General features: G+C 51.1%; 1 protein-coding gene across 2 annotated transcripts in view; it reads left to right on the top strand.

The window, feature by feature from the left end:
• The first annotated feature begins 9,695 nt into the window (after positions 1-9,695).
• Positions 9,696-18,612, top strand: part of tsen15 (TSEN15 tRNA splicing endonuclease subunit) — a 63,570-nt gene continuing 54,653 nt past the window's right edge. Inside the window, exons 1-2 of one of the 2 annotated variants that reach the window (XM_072573533.1) lie at positions 9,696-9,861; positions 15,310-15,391. In XM_072573533.1, coding sequence (XP_072429634.1) covers positions 9,754-9,861; positions 15,310-15,391 — 190 coding nt within the window. In that variant the 5' untranslated portion in view covers positions 9,696-9,753. The remainder of the gene's footprint in view (positions 9,862-15,309; positions 15,392-18,612) is intronic. The other variant, XM_072573532.1, reaches the window with a different exon arrangement.

Raw genomic sequence — 18,612 nt, 5'->3', positions numbered from 1 at the left:
CTTTAGGTTGACGCAAATTGTGATTCTGTAACTGGGAAAGGTGAGTCAATGACAAGCTGAATACACCTTCTGATAAAGCCCCTGGCATGTGTCCATGCATTGCTCATGTTGTAGATGGTGATGTTACAGTCGTCCAATTGGCACAAGAACATCAAGCTGTTTTACTACTGGTCCTGTGTAACCCCACCTACCATCCTGAAGCAGTTACGTCATGGCTAATATATCGACTCTGATATTTGGGAGGACAGTACTGGAGACCTTATCTGAAAACAAAACCAGTGAGAACCACATGTAAACTGGGAAATGCCTATGAGACACTCCATAAACTTTCAGTGGAGTATTCGCACACATTCAAGGATTTATACACCTTGGTTCTGTCAGCATGCCCCCTAAGATCCCTACACTCAGGTCAATAGTGTTGGCCAAGGGTAAAGACTGAATTTTGTATCTGGACTTGTACTTGCTTCTTGACCATGATTTATTGGAGCCATACATTTCTCTGTTACTCCAGTCTGCTCTGATACTATTGATGTCTTTAAATCTCACCAAGTGTAGAAAATCTGAAAAATTCTTGTTTTAGTGCCTCTAACATGTAGCTTTTTTTTTATTGGACCTGTCCTGATAATCACATTATATTTAACATGAATTACTCAGATGCCAATGGGGTAAAAGACTTTTTTTTTGTTCTTATCATGAGATTGACGAGTTTTATGACAGAGATTTTCATTACTTTAGTGATCATAAGTCCTGGTTTGGGAATGGTTTATATTAGAGACAGAAAGTATCTGATATAACATTGAGAATCAGAATAACTTGAGTGACAGTTTAACTTGCTTCTCCTTTTTCACTTAATCCACTTCTACGAAAAGGCAATGAAAAGGGAATTGTCCATGGATCCTTTCTTTACCCTCTCTAATTCTGGCTGGGGAACACTGAGACCCTGTTAAGGTGAATAATACAGTTGCTGGAACCAAGCTCAATGTAAGTTGTTCCAAGGGATGTGGTGTGAGACAGCTTCATTCCAGGTCTAATCACTAGTATTGATCACTGGCTTTAATGTATCAAAGGCCTTTTGTTCAATGAAACCTTCTTACAACCTCCAGGGTACTGGGAACACCCAGTTGCGAATCCCTACTCTGTGGGCAATATTAGATTAGTAACCCACTGGCGATGACTCAAATTACCTGCTCTACTCCCTCCCCCTCTTCTCACATTGGAAATCTGTACAACTGAAGTCAATGGGCTGGATTTTGCCATATTGCCAATGGGCAAAGACATTTTAGATGAACACAATGGAGGCAGGGTAGAACTGAAAATCTAAAGTTGGGACCTGCTGGATGCCATTTTGACTGGTACAGGAAACATGGCAGGTCACAACCTGACATACATTGGGATGGAATTTGCTGCCAATCTCAATTTTGCATTCCATTGAGTCCGGGCCTTCAAGGGAGCTGGATAAATTCAATGAACCATGCCAGCCTCCGATCAGACTAGTTTGGTACAGAGATGAAAAAGATTTTGAGAGGCCTTTTGTTTATATGAAAACAGATGAGCCTGCAGGCCAAAGGATCATGTTTTAGAAGTGACCTGTAGAATGAAATGGGAATGGTCAGCTGTCTAGCTGAGCACTTTAGTTCAGACCAGAACTGGTTGGGAGTTCAACAGTGAGCAGTGTGGAAACTTTCTCTTCTGCCCTTCTAACTTCAACCTGTAAGCATCTGACCCTTTTTTTGTACTGTGTTTTAAAGGGGGTTTGCTTATTGGGACTGTTGTGTATATTTGGAACAGCATACTTAAGTCTAGTTTGGATAGACTGAGTTCTGTAGGGGGTCATTATTCTGCTCTTTTTGTTTCATTGGGTAATTTTGTGAATCCATTTTTTGTCTGTTTTACACCCTGGTAGTCAACCCAGCTAGCTAGCTTACTTCAGGTAACTTTCACTGTACACTTACCAAAACAAATTGCAAAGTTATGGTCTGGGTTCACTGCTCAAGAATGTTTTGAGTGGTCCGGCCTAGTCCATAACAGATTGGGGGCTCTTTGTGGGATTTTAAACAGCGAGTGGTAGGTGCTAATGTCTTTATTTCAGGTGTCGGTTTGGCTGGGTGGACAAAGTTTGGGTAATAATGGCTCTTTCAGTTACCAAAAGTTTTCTGGATGCGGATGCAGTGACTTTGTAAGTTTTGTAAAAGGTGAATAAGACCAAGCCGCAGGAAGTAGCAGAGAAGCTGGAATTAGAACCGCCTGCTTCTGTGAGGAAAGGAGAGATAATTACAGCAGTAACTCAGCATTTAAACTTGCTGGAGAAACCATCAGAATCTATAGAGGTGGCAAGGATTCAATTGCAAATGAAGCAGCTTGAGTTGGAGGCAAAAGACAAGGAAAGGACGACAGAAATGAAACAGTCTGCGTTACAATTAAAAGCAGAAGAGAGGAAAAGAGAGAGCAGCAGAACAGAGAGAAAAAGAGAGAGCAGAGAAAAAGAAAAAGTTTTTGAACTTTAAAAACTGACACTTAAAAAGGAAAGTCACCTTAAATCTGAGGTAAAGCTGGAGATAAAGGCTGAGAGTAGGCTTAGTGAGGATGAATAAGCCCCTGGTAGTCAGAAGCCAAGTGAGAAACTGTTTCAGTACGTTCAAGCATTGCCTAAATTTGATGAGAAGGATGTGGAAGCCTTTTTCATCTCATTTGAAAAGGTGGCTAAACATATGCCGTGGCCAATGGCAATGTGGGATTTGTTGATCCAAACGAAACTTGGAGGTAGGGCTAGTGAGGTATTTGCATCACAATCAGAGGAGGTATCTGGGGGAGTATGAGGAGGTGCAAAAAGCCATTTTAAATGCATATGAGCTTGTACCAGAAGCCTACAGACAATCTTTCAGGAATCTAAGGAGGGACCCTGATCAAATCTATAATGAGTTTGAAAGGATCAAACAGAGTGATTTCAATAAATGGACAAGAGTTTTAAAAATCGAGGAGTTATGTACTCTTTGATACCCTTAGAGAGGCAATTACTTTGGAGGAATTCAAAAATTCACTGCCTGAAATAGTGCAACCTCATGTAGAAGAGCAGAGAGTTAAAGCAGCAAGGTTAGCAGCTGAAGTGGCTGGTGATTATAAGCTGGTCCATAAAACTCAGTTTGGCCGCCAGAAACAATCTCAGTCCATGAGGGATAGAAACTGGGGCAAAGAGAAATCCTCACGTGGAAAGGGAAAGGTAGGTCTCAGTGAAGATGATAAGGATAATTTACCACACCGTAAAAAAGAAACCCTTGAGGGGGACAAAGAAGTTAAAAAGCTCTGGTGTTTTCATTGTAATAAAGTGGGCCACACAACATCAGAGTGTTGGTGGGCTAGGAGAAAGCCAGATGTAGGAAAACCGGACAAGCCTGGGAGTTTTGTTGGACCAGTAACAAAAAGCACAAGGGAAGTTTGACACTATCTCAGAGTGTACAAGGTGGTCAGAGGTTGATTAAGGAAGAAGTGCCAGATCTGCTTTAAAAATATATATGCAAGGGTAAAGTTTATTCACATAAGCAGGAGCAGTAGGTAAGGAGGTTACAATATTAAGGGACAATATCCTCTCAGTCGGTAATGTTGAAGGATGAGGAGTTATGTACTCTTGAGGACTATTGCTAGAAAAGGTACTAGTAACAGGAATTCATGGTGAGTCAAAAAGTGCTCAGTTATGTAAAGTGAGGCTAGAGACTCCAGAGAAGAGTGGAGAATTTGTGGTGTGAGTATTGGACAAACTCTCAGCTCCAAGAATACAATTTGTCCTTCCAAGTGATATAGCTGATTCACTGGTAGGCATGCTGCCGACTCTAGTTGAAAAGCCAGTGGAGGTGCAAGCAACTGAAGGCATGGAGAATATTTATCCAGGAATTTTCCCTGATGGGGGGGGGGGGGGGGGGGGGGGGGGGGGGGGGGGGGGGGGGGGGGGGGGGGGTGGGGGGGGGGGGGGGGGGGGGGGGAGTCACAAGATCATAGAGGCACAAGTTGAAGCAGGAGAGATTTTTAAAAAAAGCACAGAAAAAGAAGCAGACATAGCCTTATCAGAAACTTTCTTCAAACAGATAGGTGGAACAGAGAATGAGCAATTAGGTAAACATGCAACGTATCTTTAGCTCTGCTAAGCTTATTGAGTTACAGCAGAAAAATGAGAACTTAAACAATTGTATCAAAGGGCATTTACAGAGGAGAGTGAATGCATGCCTGTGTGTTATTACTTAATAAACGATGTCTTAATGAGGAAATGGAGACCATCACACATTCAAGCAGATGAGAAATGGACAGAGATTCATCAAATTGTTTTGCCAGGAGGGTATAGAAAGGAGCTGCTGTGCATGAGCTATCACTTGGAGGTCATTTAGGGGTGAGGAAAACACAGGCTAAAATACAAATATATTTTTACTGGCCTAGACTACACAAGGATGCAGTTGAATTTGCCAGACGTGTCATACTTACATGTCAGCTAATCAGAAAACTACAGGCAGTAGTAAAACCTGCATCTTCAATACCTATTCCAGCATTTGAGGAACCTTTCATAAGAGTCTTAATTGATTGCGTAGGTCCTCTACCTTAAACAAAAAGTGGGAATAGGTATTTCTTAACAATAATGGATATTTCGACTAGATTTCCAGGGGCAATCCCATTATGCAACATCACAGCTAAAGGGTTGTAGAAGAATTACTTAAATTTTTCTACTAGATACCAACTGCCAATAGAGATCCAGTCAGATCACAAAATATGATTCTGATGCGTTATCAAGACTCGAATGCGATATGGAGGTGTTTGGTGGTGGGTGTACCACGGTCTGAATTTGCGTGTTTACAGTGAGTATAGTGTATACGTGTGTTTAGACTACTAGTTGGGTTTTTGAAGGGTTCAAAATGAAGCTATCTTTTGGTATTGATGTTTCATTTTTTAAGGGAGGAGGTGTCACAAAACTCCTTTTCTCTAAAAGCTGTTCCTTGGTTCAAGAGTACTCTGTCCTTGATTTTTTTCAGAGGGGTAATAAACCAGGCCAAGCTCGATCAAACTTGTTTGGTACAGAGATGAAAAGGATTTTGAGAGGCCTTTTGTTATATGTAAACAGATGAGACTTCAGGGGGGAGGGGGGAAGGGGGGGAAGGGGGGGAGGGGGGGGGAGGGGGGAAGGGGGGAGGGGGGAAGGGGGGAAGGGGGGGAGGGGGGGGGGGGAGGGGGGGAGGGGGGGAAGGGGGAAGGGGGGGGAGGGGGGAGGGGGGGGGGAGGGGGGGGAGGGGGGAGGGGGGAGGGAGGGGGGGAGGGGGAGGGAGGGGGGGGAGGGGGGAGGGAGGGGGGGGAGGGGGGAGGGAGGGGGGGAGGGAGGGAGGGGGGGGAGGAGGGAGGGGGGGGGGGAGGGAGGGAGGGAGGGGAGGGGAAGGGGGGGAGGGGGGGAAGGGGGGAAGGGGGGAGGGGGGGAAGGGGGGAGGGGGGGAAGGGGGGGAGGGGGGAGGGGGGGGAGGGAGGGAGGGAGGGGGGGAGGGAGGGGAGGGGGGGGGGGAGGGAGGGGGGGAGGGGGGGGAGGGGGAGGGGGGAAGGGGGGAGGGGGGGAGGGGGGGAGGGGGGGAGGGGGGGGAGGGGGGAGAGGGAGGGAGGGGGGGAGGGAGGGGGGAGGGGAGGGGGGGAGGGGGAGGGGGGAGGGGGGGAACGGGGGAAGGGGGGAAGGGGGGAGAGGGGGGAGGGGGGAAGGGGGGAGAGGGGGAAGGGGGGAGAGGGGGAGGGGGGAGGGGGGAGAGAGAGGGAGGAGGGGAGGGGGGAGGGAGGGAGGGAAGGGGGAGGGGGAGGGGGCGGGGGGGAGGGGGAGGGGGGGAGGGGGAAGGGGGCGGGGGGAGGGGGAAGGGGGGCGGGGGGGAGGAGGAGGGGGAGGGGGGAGGGGGGAGGGAGAAGGGGGGAGGGGGAGGGAGGAGGGGGAAGGGAGGAGGGGGAGGGGGAAGGGAGGAGGGGGAGGGGGAAGGGAGGAGGGGGAGGGGGGAGGGAGGGGGGAGCGGAGGAAGGGGGGAAGGGGGAAGGGGGGGGGGAGGGGGGAGGGGGGGGAGGGGGGAAGGGGGAGGGGGGAAGGGGGGAAGGGGGAAGGGGGGAAGGGGAAGGGGGGAAGGGGGAGGGGGGGAAGGGGGGGAGGGGGAGGGGGGAGGGGGAGGGGGGGAGGGAGGGAGGGAGGGGAGGGGGGAGGGGGGCAGGGGGGAGGGGGGGAGGGGGGAGGGGGAAGGGGGGAGGGGGGGGGAGGGGGGAGGGGGGAGGGAGGGAGGGGGGAGGGAGGGAGGGAGGGGAGGGGGGAGGGGGGAGGGGGGAAGGGGGGAAGGGGGAAGGGGGGAAGGGGGAAGGGGGGAGAGGGGGGAGGGGGAGGGGGAGGGAGGGAGGGGAGGGAGGGAGGGAGGGAGGAGGGAAGGGGGGGAGGGGGGGAGGGGGGGGGAGGGGGGGGAAAGGGGTGGAGGGGGGAAGGGGGGGGAGGGGGGGGAAGGGGGGGGGAAGGGGGGGAGGGGGGGGGAATGGGGGGGGGGAGGAAGGGGGGAGGGGGGAAAGGGGGGGAGGGGGGGAGGGGGGGAAGGGGGGGAAGGGGGGGGAGGTGGGGGAAGGGGGGAAGGGGGGGGGAAGGGGGGGAGGGGGGAAGGGGGAAGGGGGGGAAGGGGGAAGGGAGGGGGGGAGGGAGGGGGGGGAGGGGGACGAGGGGGGGAGGGAGGGGAGGGGGGGGAAGGAGGGGAGGGGGGGGAAGGGGGGGAGGGGGGGAAGCGGGGGAGGGGGGGAAGGGGGGGAGGGGGGAAGGGGGGAGGGGGGGAACGGGAGGGAGGGGGGAGGGGGAGGAGGGGGGACGAGGGGGGAGGAGGGGGGGGGAGGGGGGGAGGGGGGGGAGGAGGGGGGGGGAGGGGAGGAGGGGGGGGAGGGGGGGAGGGGGGGAGGGGGAGGGGGAGGGGAGGAGATGGGGGAGGGGGGAGGGGGGGGGGAGGAGGGGGGGAGGGGGAGGAGGGGGGGAGGGGGGATGGGAGGGGGAGGGGAGGAGATGGGGGAGGGGGGGGGGGAGGGGGGGAGGAGGGGCGGAGGGAGGGGGGGAGGGGGGAGGGGGGAGGGGGGGGAGGGAGGGGGGGAGGGGGGAAGGGGGGGGAGGGAGGGGGGAAGGTGGGGGAAGGGGAGAGGGGGGAGAGGGGGGAGAGGGATGGGGGTGAGGGGGAGGGGGGAGGGGTGAGGGGAGGGGGGAGGGGGGATGCGGGAGGGGGATGGGCGATGGGGGGGATGCGGGAGGGGGGATAGGGGGGGATGCGGGAGGGGGATATGGGGGGATGAAGGGGATGGTGGGGATGGGTGCGGGGGGGATGCGGGGGGGGATGGGGGGATGCGGGGGGGGATGGGGGGATGCGGGGGATATGGGGGGATGCGGGGGGGATGGGGGGATGCGGGGGGGGATGGGGGGATGCGGGGGGGGGTGGGGGGATGCGGGGGGGGGTGGGGGGATGCGGGGGGGGATGGGGGGTGCGGGGGGGGAGGAGGGGGGGGAGGGGGGGAGGGGGGGAGGGGAGGGGGAGGGGATGAGGGGGGGGGGGGAGGGGAGGGGGAGGGGAGGAGGGGGGGAGGGGGGGAGGGATGGGGGGAGGGGGGGAGGGATGGGGGGGAGAGGGGGGGGAGGGGGGGGGAGGGGGGGAGGGAGGGGGGGAGGGTGGGAGGGGGGTGGGGGGGAGGAGGGGGAGGGAGGGGGGGAGGGGGGAAGGGGGGGGAGGGAGGGGGGAAGGGGGGGGAAGGGGGGGGAAGGGGAGAGGGGGGAGAGGGGGGAGAGGGATAGGGGGTGAGGGGGAGGGGGGAGGGGGGAGGGGTGAGGGGGAGGGGTGAGGGGGGATGCGGGAGGGGGATGGGCGATGGGGGGGATGCGGGAGGGGGGTATGGGGGGATGCGGGAGGGGGATATGGGGGGATGAGGGGGATATGGGGGGATGAAGGGGATGGGTGCGGGGGGGATGCGGGGGGGGAGGGATGCGGGAGGGATGGTGGGGATGCGGGGATGCGGGGGGGGATGCGGGGGGGATGCGGGGGGGATGGGGGGATGCGGGGGGGGATGGGGGGATGCGGGGGGGGATGGGGGGATGCGGGGGGGGATGGGGGGATGCGGGGGGGATGGGGGGATGCGGGGGGGGGATGGGGGGGTGCGGGGGGGGGTGCGGGGGGGGATGGGGGGGTGCGGGGGGGGATGGGGGGTGCGGGGGGGGATGGGGGGTGCGGGGGGGGATGGGGGGTGCGGGGGGGATGGGGGGTGCGGGGGGGGATGGGGGGATGCGGGGGGGGTGGGGGGATGCGGGGGGGTGGGGGGATGCGGGGGGGTGGGGGGATGCGGGGTGGTGGGGGGATGCGGGGGGGTGGGGGATGCGGGGGGGTGGGGATGCGGGGGGGTGGGGGATGCGGGGGGGGTGGGGGAAGGGGGGGTAGGGGAAGGGGGGTAGGGGAAGCGGGGTAGGGGAAGGGGGGGTAGGGGAAGGGGGGTAGGGTAAGGGGGGTAGGGTAAGGGGGGGTAGGGGGGGTAGGGTAAGGGGGGTAGGGGAAGGGGAGGGGGGTAGGGGAAGGGGAGGGGGGTAGGGGAAGGGGGGTAGGGGAAGGGGAGGGGGGTCGTGGGAGGGGGGTCGGGGAAGGGGGTCGGGGAAGGGGGGTAGGGGGTAGGGGAATGGGGTAGGGGAAGGGGGGGTAGGGGAAGGGGGGTAGGGGAAGGGGGGTAGGGGAAGGGGAGGGGGGTAGGGGAAGGGGGGTGGGGAAGGGGGGGAGGGGGGATGGGGGAAGGGGGGGAGGGGGGATGGGGGGAGGGGGGATGGGGGAAGGGGGGGAGGGGGGATGGGGGAAGGGGGGGAGGGGGGATGGGGGAAGGGGGGGAGGGGGGATGGGGGAAGGGGGGGGGAGGGGGGATGGGGGAAGGGGGGGGAGGGGGGATGGGGGAAGGGGGGGAGGGGGGATGGGGGAAGGGGGGGAGGGGGGATGGGGGAAGGGGGGAAGGGGGGATGGGGGAAGGGGGGGAGGGGGGATGGGGGAAGGGGGGGAGGGGGGATGGGGGAAGGGGGGAAGGGGGGAAGGGGGGGGATGGGGGATGGGGGGGGATGGGGGATGGGGGGGGATGGGGGATGGGGGATGGGGAAGGGATGGGGGATGGGGAAGGGGGGGATGGGGAAGGGGGGGGATGGGGAAGGGGGGGATGGGGGATGGGGAAGGGGGGGATGGGGGATGGGATGGGGGATGGGGGGGGATGGGGGATGGGGGATGGGGGATGGGGAAGGGATGGGGGGGGATGGGGAAGGGGGGGATGGGGAAGGGGGGGATGGGGGATGGGGAAGGGGGGGATGGGGGATGGGGAAGGGGGGGATGGGGGATGGGGAAGGGGGGGATGGGGGATGGGGAAGGGGGGGAAGGGGGGGATGGGGGGATGGGGAAGGGGGGGAAGGGGGGGATGGGGGGATGGGGAAGGGGGGGATGGGGGGATGGGGAAGGAGAAGGGGGGTGGGGTGATGGGATGGGGGGAAGGGGAGAAGAGGGACAGATAAAGGGAGGAAAAAACAGATCGGGAGGAGGGAGAAGTGTAAAACAAGGAAGAGATTGATAGATAAAGGAGAGGGAGGACAGTCAACAGTGAAAGAGGAAAGATGAAGACAGAAGGGGAGATGGTCTGTGCAGCCCCGGAACCCAGACTCTCGGCTCCTCTGTCCCTGCCCGGCCGCCTCTCGGTGTGACACCGGCGGAATGAGTTCAGGGTTGCACCCGCGCGGGGATGGATGTGGAGACGGAGTGTGAGCCCGAGGACCCCAGCCCCAGCCCCGCGGCGGAGGGGGACAAGGAGGAGCAGTGGCGGGGGCCACGGCCGCGGGATCACCCCAAGGTACGGGAGGGAGGAGGAGGCCGCTGACCCCGACCCCGACCCTGACCCTGACCCCAACAGACTCTGACCTGTGTGGGCAGTATCACCAACAGCTGATGTTCAAGGCTTTTTATAACTTAAATGTGTTACATCTCTATTTATGAAAGTCATGGGAATGAGAGCTTCTGTTGTTAAAAAAAAGTCTGGTATTCATGCCTTATTTACATATAGACTTCTTGAAAATATCTGCAGAAGACATATCTGATCCAGAATAGCATAGAGGGTGTCTTCAACTGCTAAACATTTTCTGGGGTGTGGAATGCTAGTAGTTATTCACATTATTGGAATAGCTCTCATTTGTATTACCCTTCAGCTCCAGTCAAACCACACATTTCAGAGAATTAGCATTTAAGATTTTCATCTTCAGGTCCCTCCAAGCCAAATCCATCTCTAAGCTTCTTGAATTCACTGACACTTCACTATACAGGTTGTTATGCCATAATTCATCAGTTGTGTTCCTCTGCAACCTTGCCCGATAGAAAATTGTGCTCTGAAAATCTGATAGAAAATTGCAATGTAGAATTTCACTAATAGGAAAATGGCTATAGAAAGTTTACGTTATCCAAACAACACTCACAATTTGTCATTCGCGTTATAGCAATTCTCAGCGATGAAACATAGTTTGTAGCAGAATGACCTATATTATGTTTTCTGCTCCATCAGCCACTGGAGCTCTAGCTTTCTCGAATGAAGCACGTTGTCACACAAGTTTCCTCATTGCAGCCAAGCTTACATAGTTAATGTGCAGCTTACTTTCTGTGGAAGAGCAGTCATTGTGAAACATTTTGTATGTTTCTCGACACTTAGAACGATACAGCATAGAACAAGGTGATATGGCTCATCATATCTTTACTCATTCTTTGAAACAGCTATTAAGTTGGTCCAAAGCTTTGGTCATTGCATAGCCACTTGAATGTTGCCTCAAGTTATCCAGTTTCCTTTTGAAATTTGCTATTGGGAATCTGGTTCCATCACTCTTTTGGGTAGTATATATCAGACCATCATAACACACTGCTTAAGAAAAAAAATAACTTAAGGCTCATTCTTAATTGCCCTTGAACAAAGTGTATTGTTCTGTCATTTCAGAGTTCAGTTAAGAGTCAGCCACATTGCTGTGGATCTGATGGCCCATAGAGGTCAGAGCAGATTGGTATGGCAGGCCAATAAGGGGCGATGCCATATTAGATTTCGTACTGGGAATGAACCCGGCCAGGTGTTAGGTTTAGAGATAGGTGAGCACTTTGGCGATGGTGACCACAATTTGGTTTTGTTTACAATAGCAATGGGCAGGGATAGGTATATACTGCAGGGAAAAAGGTATAACTGGGGGAAAGGCAATTATGATGCGAGTAGGCAAGATTCAGGTTGTGTAGGATGGGGAAGGAAACTGCAGGGGATGGACACACTTGAAATGTACAGCTTATTCAAGGAACAGCTACTGCGGGTCCTTGATAATTACATACCTATCAGGCAGTTGTCGAGAAAGGAAGCCTTGGTTTACTAAAGAAGTTGAAGCTCTTGCCAAGAGGAAAAAGAAGGCTTTTGTGAGGATGAGGTGTGATGGCTCAGTTTGGGGATTTGACAGTTATGAGTCAGCCAGAAAAGATCTAAAGAGAGAGCTAAGAAGAGCCAGGAAGGGACATGAGAAGTTGTTGGCAGTTAGGATCAAATAAAACCCTAAGGTCTTCAAGAGGTATATCAGGAATCAAAGAATGACTAGGGTAAGATTAGGGCCAATCAAAAATAGTGATGGGAGATCATATGTGAAATCTGAGGAAATAGAGGAAGCGCTTAATAAATACTTTTTGTCAGTATTTACATTGGAAAAGGGCAATGTTAGTGAGAAAACGGAGATACAGGCTACTGGATTAGGTGGGATTGCGGTTGACAAGGAAGTTTTAGCAATTTTGGAAGATCTCAAAATAGATAAGACCCCTGGGCCGGATGGGATTTACCCTCGGATTCTCTGGGAAGCCAGGGAGGAGATTGCAGAGCCTTTGGCTTTGATCTTTATGTCATAATTGTCGACAGGAGTAGTGCCAGAAGACTGGAGCACAGCAAATGTTGTTCCTGTGTTCAAGAAGGGGAGTCGGGACAACCCTGGTAATTATAGGCCGGAGAGCCTTATTTCGGTTATAAGAGATAGGAAAGGAATAATTTGATTAGGGATAGTCAACATGGTTTTATGAAGGGTAGGTCATGCCTCACTAACCTTAATGAGTTCTTGAGAAGGTAACAAAACAGGTGGATGATGGTAAGGTGGTTGATGTGGTGTATTTGGACTTCAGTAATGTGTTTGATAAGGTTCCACATGGTAGGCTATTGTGCAAAATATAGAGTTTTGGGATTGAAGGTGATTGAGTGTGTTGGATCAGAAATTGGCTAGCTGAAAGAAGACAGGGTGGTGGTTGATGGGAAATGTTCAACCAGGAGCTCAAATACCAGTGGTGTGCTACAAGGATCTGTTTTGGAGCCACGGCTATTTGTCATTTTTATGAATGATCTGGATGTGGGCACAGAGTATGGGTTAGTAAATTTGCAGATGACACTAAGGTAGACAGAGTTGTGGATTGTGCTGAAGGATGTTGTGTGTTACAGAGGGACGTCAATAAGATGCAAAGCTAGGCTGAGAAGTGGCAAATGGAGTTTAATGTGGAACGGTGTGAGGTAGTTTACTTCGGAAGAAGAAACAGGAATGCAGAGTACTGGGTTAATGGTAAAATCCTTGGTAGTGTAGATGAACAGAGAGATCTGTGTCCAGGTACATAAATCCCTGAAAGTAGCTACCCAGGTTGATAAGGTTGTTAAGAAGGTGTATGGTGTGTTGGCATTTATTGGAAGGGGGATTGAGTTCAGAGCCATGAGGTCATGCTTCAGCTGCACAAGACACTGGTAAGGCCACACCTGAAGTATTGCATGCAGTTCTGCTCACTGCATTATACGAAGGATGTGGAAGCTTTGGAAAGGGTTCAGAAGAGATTTACTAGGATGTGGCCTGGTATGGAAGGAAGGCCTTATGAGGAAAAGCTGAGGGAATTGAGGCTGTTTTCGTTGGAGAGAAGATGGTTGAGAGGTGACTTAATTGAGATGTATAAGATAACCAGAGGGTTAGATAGGGTGGACAGGGAGAGCCTTTTTCCTCGGATGATGAAGGTTAGCATGGGTGGGGGAATATAGCTTTAACTTGACGGGTGATAGATTTAGGACAGATATTGGGATAGTTTCTTTACTCAGAGTAGATGGGGCGTGGATTGGCCTGCCTGTAACAGTAGTAGAGTCGTTGATGTTAAGGGCATTAAAATGGGCATTGGATATAAAAAATATAGATAATAATGGAACCTAGATTAGTACTCCATTGCATTGTGGAGGGAGCACACTATTAGAGTCATAGAGATGTACAGCATGGAAACAGACTCTTTGGTCCTGCCAGCACCCAGCCCATATCCCCGCCCCCCCCCCCCAAACCCTTCCCATTCATATACCCATCCAAATGACTCTTAGATGTTGCAATTGTACCAGCCTCCACTACATCCTCTGGCAGCTGATTCCATACACGTACCACCCTCTGTGTGAAAAAGTTGCCTCGTTGGTCTCTTTTATATCTTTCCCCTCTCACCCTAAACCTATGCCCTCTAGTTCTGGACTTCCCAACCCCAGGGAAAAGACTTTGTCTATTTATCCTATAGAAGGTCACCCCTCAGCCTCCGACATGCCAGGTAAAACAACCACAGCCTGTTCAGCCTCTCCCTGTAGCTCAGAACCTCCCACCCTGGCAACATCCTTGTAAATCTTTTCTGAACCCTTTCAAGTTTTACAACATTTTTCCAATAGGAAGGAGTCCAGAATTTCACGCAATATTCCAACAGTGGCCTAACCAATGTCCTGTACAGCTGCAACATGACCTCCCAACCCCTGTACTCAATACTCTGACCAATAAAGGAAAGCGTACCAAACGCCTTCTTTACGATCCTATCTACCTGCGACTCCACTTTCAAGGAGCTATGAACCTGTACTCCAAGGTCTCTTTGTTCAGCAACACTCCCTCGGACCTTACCATTAAGTGTATAAATCCTACTAAGATTTGCTTTCCCATGGGAGACTGATTAGCAAGGTTCGATCTCATGCAGCACCTCGCATTTATCTGAATTGAACTCCATCTGCCACCTCAGCCCATTGGTCCAACTGGTCCAGATCCTGTTGTAATCTGAGGTAACCCTCTTCGCTGCCCACTACACCTCCAAATTTGGTGTCATCTGCAAACTTACTAACTGTATCCTCTTATGCTCGCATCCAAATCATTATGTAAATGACAAAAGGTAGGGGGCCCAGCACTGATCCTTGTGGCACTCCACTGGTCACAGGCCTCCAGTCTGAAAAACAATGCTCCACCGCCACCCTCTATGTTCTACCTTTGAGCCAGTTCTGTATCCAAATGGCTAGTTCTCCCTGTATTCCATGAGATTTAACCTTCCTAATCAGTCTCCCGTGGGGAACCTTGTCGAACGCCTTACTGAAGTCCATATAGATCACATCTACTGCTCTGTCCTCATCAATCTTCTTTGTTACTTCTTCAAAAAACTCAATCAAGTTTGTGAGACATGATTTCCCACACACAAAGCCATTATTTATTGGAGCTGGTGTGCCATATTTTGGAACAATTAGAGTGGTGTCCAGCATTGAGCCTGGGTTTGTTTCACACACCTGTCGGTGAATATGTAAGCCTGGTATTAACAAGAGCAGCCAAAAAGATATCCGGTCTTTGGACACTCTGTTATCAGGAAGCTGCGTCTACCTTTGTTACAAGAACACCGGTTTTGAGGAAATATGACTGAGCTGTTTAAAATGATGAAGGGACAGCAGTTTGTCTAGTTAGATAGGTTGTTTGAGTTGAGCAGAGATTGTTGGATTGCGGATTTGTACCAAATCTTTGGGTGGAGACATAGATTCATTTTTAGGTAGAATTTCTCTTCACAGAGAATTGTCACTCTCTGGGATAGTTTGCCAAAGCATACAATGAGTATGGATTCCCTGCAGCCCTTCAGAAAGGAGTTGGACAATTTCCTCATTAAAATGTACATGTGATGGTATTTGAGAACCCACACATTACAATACTCTTCAGGTTTTTGCATGATTGCCTTCAGTAACTGTAATTGAATTTTCACTTATTCCCAAAATTAACAATTGTTTTTTTTCTTCTACTTTATCTTTTTGAATGCCTTAATCCCAGAAGATTTTTTTTTGCATGGACTCCTGTCCAGTTGGGGAATTCTTCATCTATTTATTTTCTTTGTGCTTGTTTGTTTGTGTTTCTGCAGTCCATTTGCATTCCAGACAAATATAAAGAAAAGTGATGATGCAAGCTGGATTCGAATGCTTTAATTTTCTTCTTTATTTTTAAAAAATTTTCAGTACACGGAGATGATGGCTTTAGACATTGCAGATAGTACACAAGTATATACAGCTTTTCTGGTGTTTCTTGATCTTCTCGAAGGTAAGACAACATGAAATATTCTTGTTTCTTAATAGGTATTAATCAAGATAACTGCTTTGCTAATTATCTGCCTTTAGGTACAATTTTGAAAATATTGAAGAAGACATTTGGCATACTTGTCTTCATTGGTCATAATATTGAGTATAGGAGTTGGGATGTTATGTTGCGGAACCTGGTGAGGCCACATTTGGAATGCTGCGTTCAGTTCTGGTCACCCTTCTATAGGAAAGACATTGTTAAACTTGAAAGGGGGGGCAAAAGACTTACAAGGATATTGCCACGGCTGGAGTGTGTAAGTTACAGACGGAAGCTGAATCGGCTGTGGCTTTTTCCCCAGGAGCATTGGATATTGAGGGGTGACCTTATAGAGGTTTATGAAATCATGAGGAGCATGAATAGGGTAAATAGACAAGGTCATTTTCCGAAGGTGGGGTAGTCCAGCAGAGGCTGGTATGTGTCTGGAACAAGCTGCCAGAGGAAGTGGTGGAGGCTGGTACAATTACAATATTTAATAGGCATCTGGATGGTTATACGAATAGGAAGGGTTTGGGGGGATGTGGGCCAAATGCTGGCAAATGGGACTAGGTCAGACTGGGATGTCTGGTCAGCACAGATGAGTTGGAATGAAGGGTCTGTTTCCATGCTGTATGACAGTATATTAGCCACAAATACTTAAGATAGTGGTCAGTTATCCATGAGTACCTTTTAAGATATTTTATTAAAAAGCAACAGTTCAGAGATGGGCATTAGCTAACCAGAGAGAAAACAAAGCCAACCCTTCCAGGTTGAGGTCCCTTGTGGTAGCAGGATTGTTCTGTTTAACTTAATCTTCCTTTTCTGGCTCACCTTGCACTTGAAGAAGGCTGCTACTGACAAGAAGTCAAACTGACAGGGACTTATTGTTAGGTATCTCTAATCAACCTATTCAGGCATGTTATGACACACTTCTGTACCAGGTGGGTCTTGAACCCAGTCCTCCTGGCCCAGAGGTAAGGACACAATAGCCTCCAAATGAATTGTTGATTTACTTTATTTTTAGGACTATTATGTGTTAGGGTCATATAAATTCAACTAGAAAATTAATTTTAATGTAGGGAAAATTAACAAACAGTGAAATTCACAACTAATCTTGGAGGAACTGTTGGGCGAAGTTCACAGCACAGAATCGGATAAGTTAATTGTTGTTTTAAGTCTGTCCAAGAGAGAGGCTGCAGTAGTGAGTATAGTGGATTCTTTCTTGATTATATGTTTTCGGAGATAAGTCTCTTGATTAAACTTTAAAATATGAGCCATAGCTATTAATTTAACCTGGGGCAGAGTTTGTAGAGGAATAAGACAGTGTTATTTTCTGGGTCTGTAGATTGTGAAGGAGCAAAAATGGCCTTTGCAGTGATATTTACTTCTTGTCAGATGTGGGAGTTTAAAGAGAATTTATGGTTACTGCAGATTATATCTGCCATAAATGTTGTTGGATGCGAATCTTATCAGATCGAGTGGATCAGTTGCAGAGACAGATAGAAGCGATGAGGAATTGCAACAGCAACATTATGTGGTGGATGGAAGTTATAGGAAGGGAAGAAAGTCTCAGATACAGTCACAGAGATGGGTTAACTCCAGGAAGGGTAAGAAAGGTAGGCAGCTAGTGCAGGAGTCTTTTGTGGATATACCCATTTCAAACAGTTATGCGGTTTTGGAAAATGTAGGAGGTGATGGATTCTCAGGGGAATGTAGCACGAACAGCCAAGTTTCCAGTATTGAGACTGGCTCTAATGCAACGAGGGGTACGTCGACTTACAAGAGATCAGTTGTGTTAGGGGATTCTGTAGTCAGAGGTACAGACAGACGTTTCTGTGGCCAGCAGAGAAAAAGCAGAATGGTGTGTTGTTTCCCTGGTGCCAGGATCAAGGATGTCTCAGAGAGGATGCAGAATGTTCTCACGGGGGAGAGGGGCCAGCAGGAGGTCATTGTCCACATTGGAAGGGAAAAGGTTGAGATTCTGAAAGGAGATTACAGAGAGTTAGGCAGAAATTTAAAAAGGAGGTCCTCAAGGGGAGTAATATCTGGCTTACTCCCAGTGCTACGAGCTAGTGAGGGCAGGAATAGGAGGATAGAGCAGATGAATGCATGGCTGAGGAGCTGGTGTATGGGAGAAGGATTCACATTTTTTGGATCATTGGAATCTCTTTTGGGGTAGAAGTGAGATGTACAAGAAGGACGGATTGCACCTAAATTGGAAAGGGACTATTATACTGGCAGGGAAATTTGCGAGAGCTGCTTGGGAGGATTTAAACTAGTAAGGTGGGGGGTTGGGACCCAGGGAGATAGTGAGGAAAGATATTGATCTGAGACGGGTACAACTGAGAACAGAAGTGAATCAAACAGTCAGGGCAGGCAGGGGCAAGGTAGGACTAATAAATTAAACTGCATTTATTTCAGTGCAAAATGGAGGAGATACTAAATGAATATTTTGCATCAGTATTTACTGAGGAAAAGGATATGGAAGATATAGACTGTAGGGAAATAGATGGTGACATCTTGCAAAATGTCCAGATTACAGAGGAGGAAGTGCTGGATGTCTTGAAACAGTTAGAAGTGGATAAATCCCCAGGACCTGATCAGGTGTACCCGAGAACTCTGTGGGAAGCTAGTGAAGTGATTGGCGGGCCACTTGCTGAGATACTTGTATCATCGATAGTCACAGGTGAGGTGCAGGAAGACTGGAGGTTGGCAAACATGGTGCCACTGTTTAAGAAGGGTGGTAAAGACAAGCCAGGGAACTATAGACCGGTGATCCTGACCTCGGTAGTGGGCAAATTGTTGGAAGGAATCCTGAGGGACAGGATGTACATGTATTTGGAAAGGCAAGGACTGATTTTCCTGATGAAGGGCTTTTGCCCGAAACGTCGATTTCGAAGCTACTTGGATGCTGCCTGAACTGCTGTGCTCTTCCAGCACCACTAATCCAGAATCTGGTTTCCAGCATCTGCAGTCATTGTTTTTACCTGATTCAGGATAGTCAACATGGCTTTGTGTGTGGGAAATCATGTCTCACAAACTTGACTGAGTTTTTTGAAGAAGTAACAAAGAGGATTGAGGGCAGAGCAGTAGATGTGATCTATATGGACTTCAGTAAGGTGTTCGATATGATTCCCCATGGGCAACTGATTAGCAAGGTTAGATCTCGTGGAATACAGGGAGAATTAGCCATTTGGATGCAGAAC

Source organism: Chiloscyllium punctatum, chromosome 7, assembly GCF_047496795.1.
Source record: "Chiloscyllium punctatum isolate Juve2018m chromosome 7, sChiPun1.3, whole genome shotgun sequence".
Classification (NCBI taxonomy): domain Eukaryota; kingdom Metazoa; phylum Chordata; class Chondrichthyes; order Orectolobiformes; family Hemiscylliidae; genus Chiloscyllium; species Chiloscyllium punctatum.
This window is presented reverse-complemented; position numbering and strand designations above follow the sequence as displayed.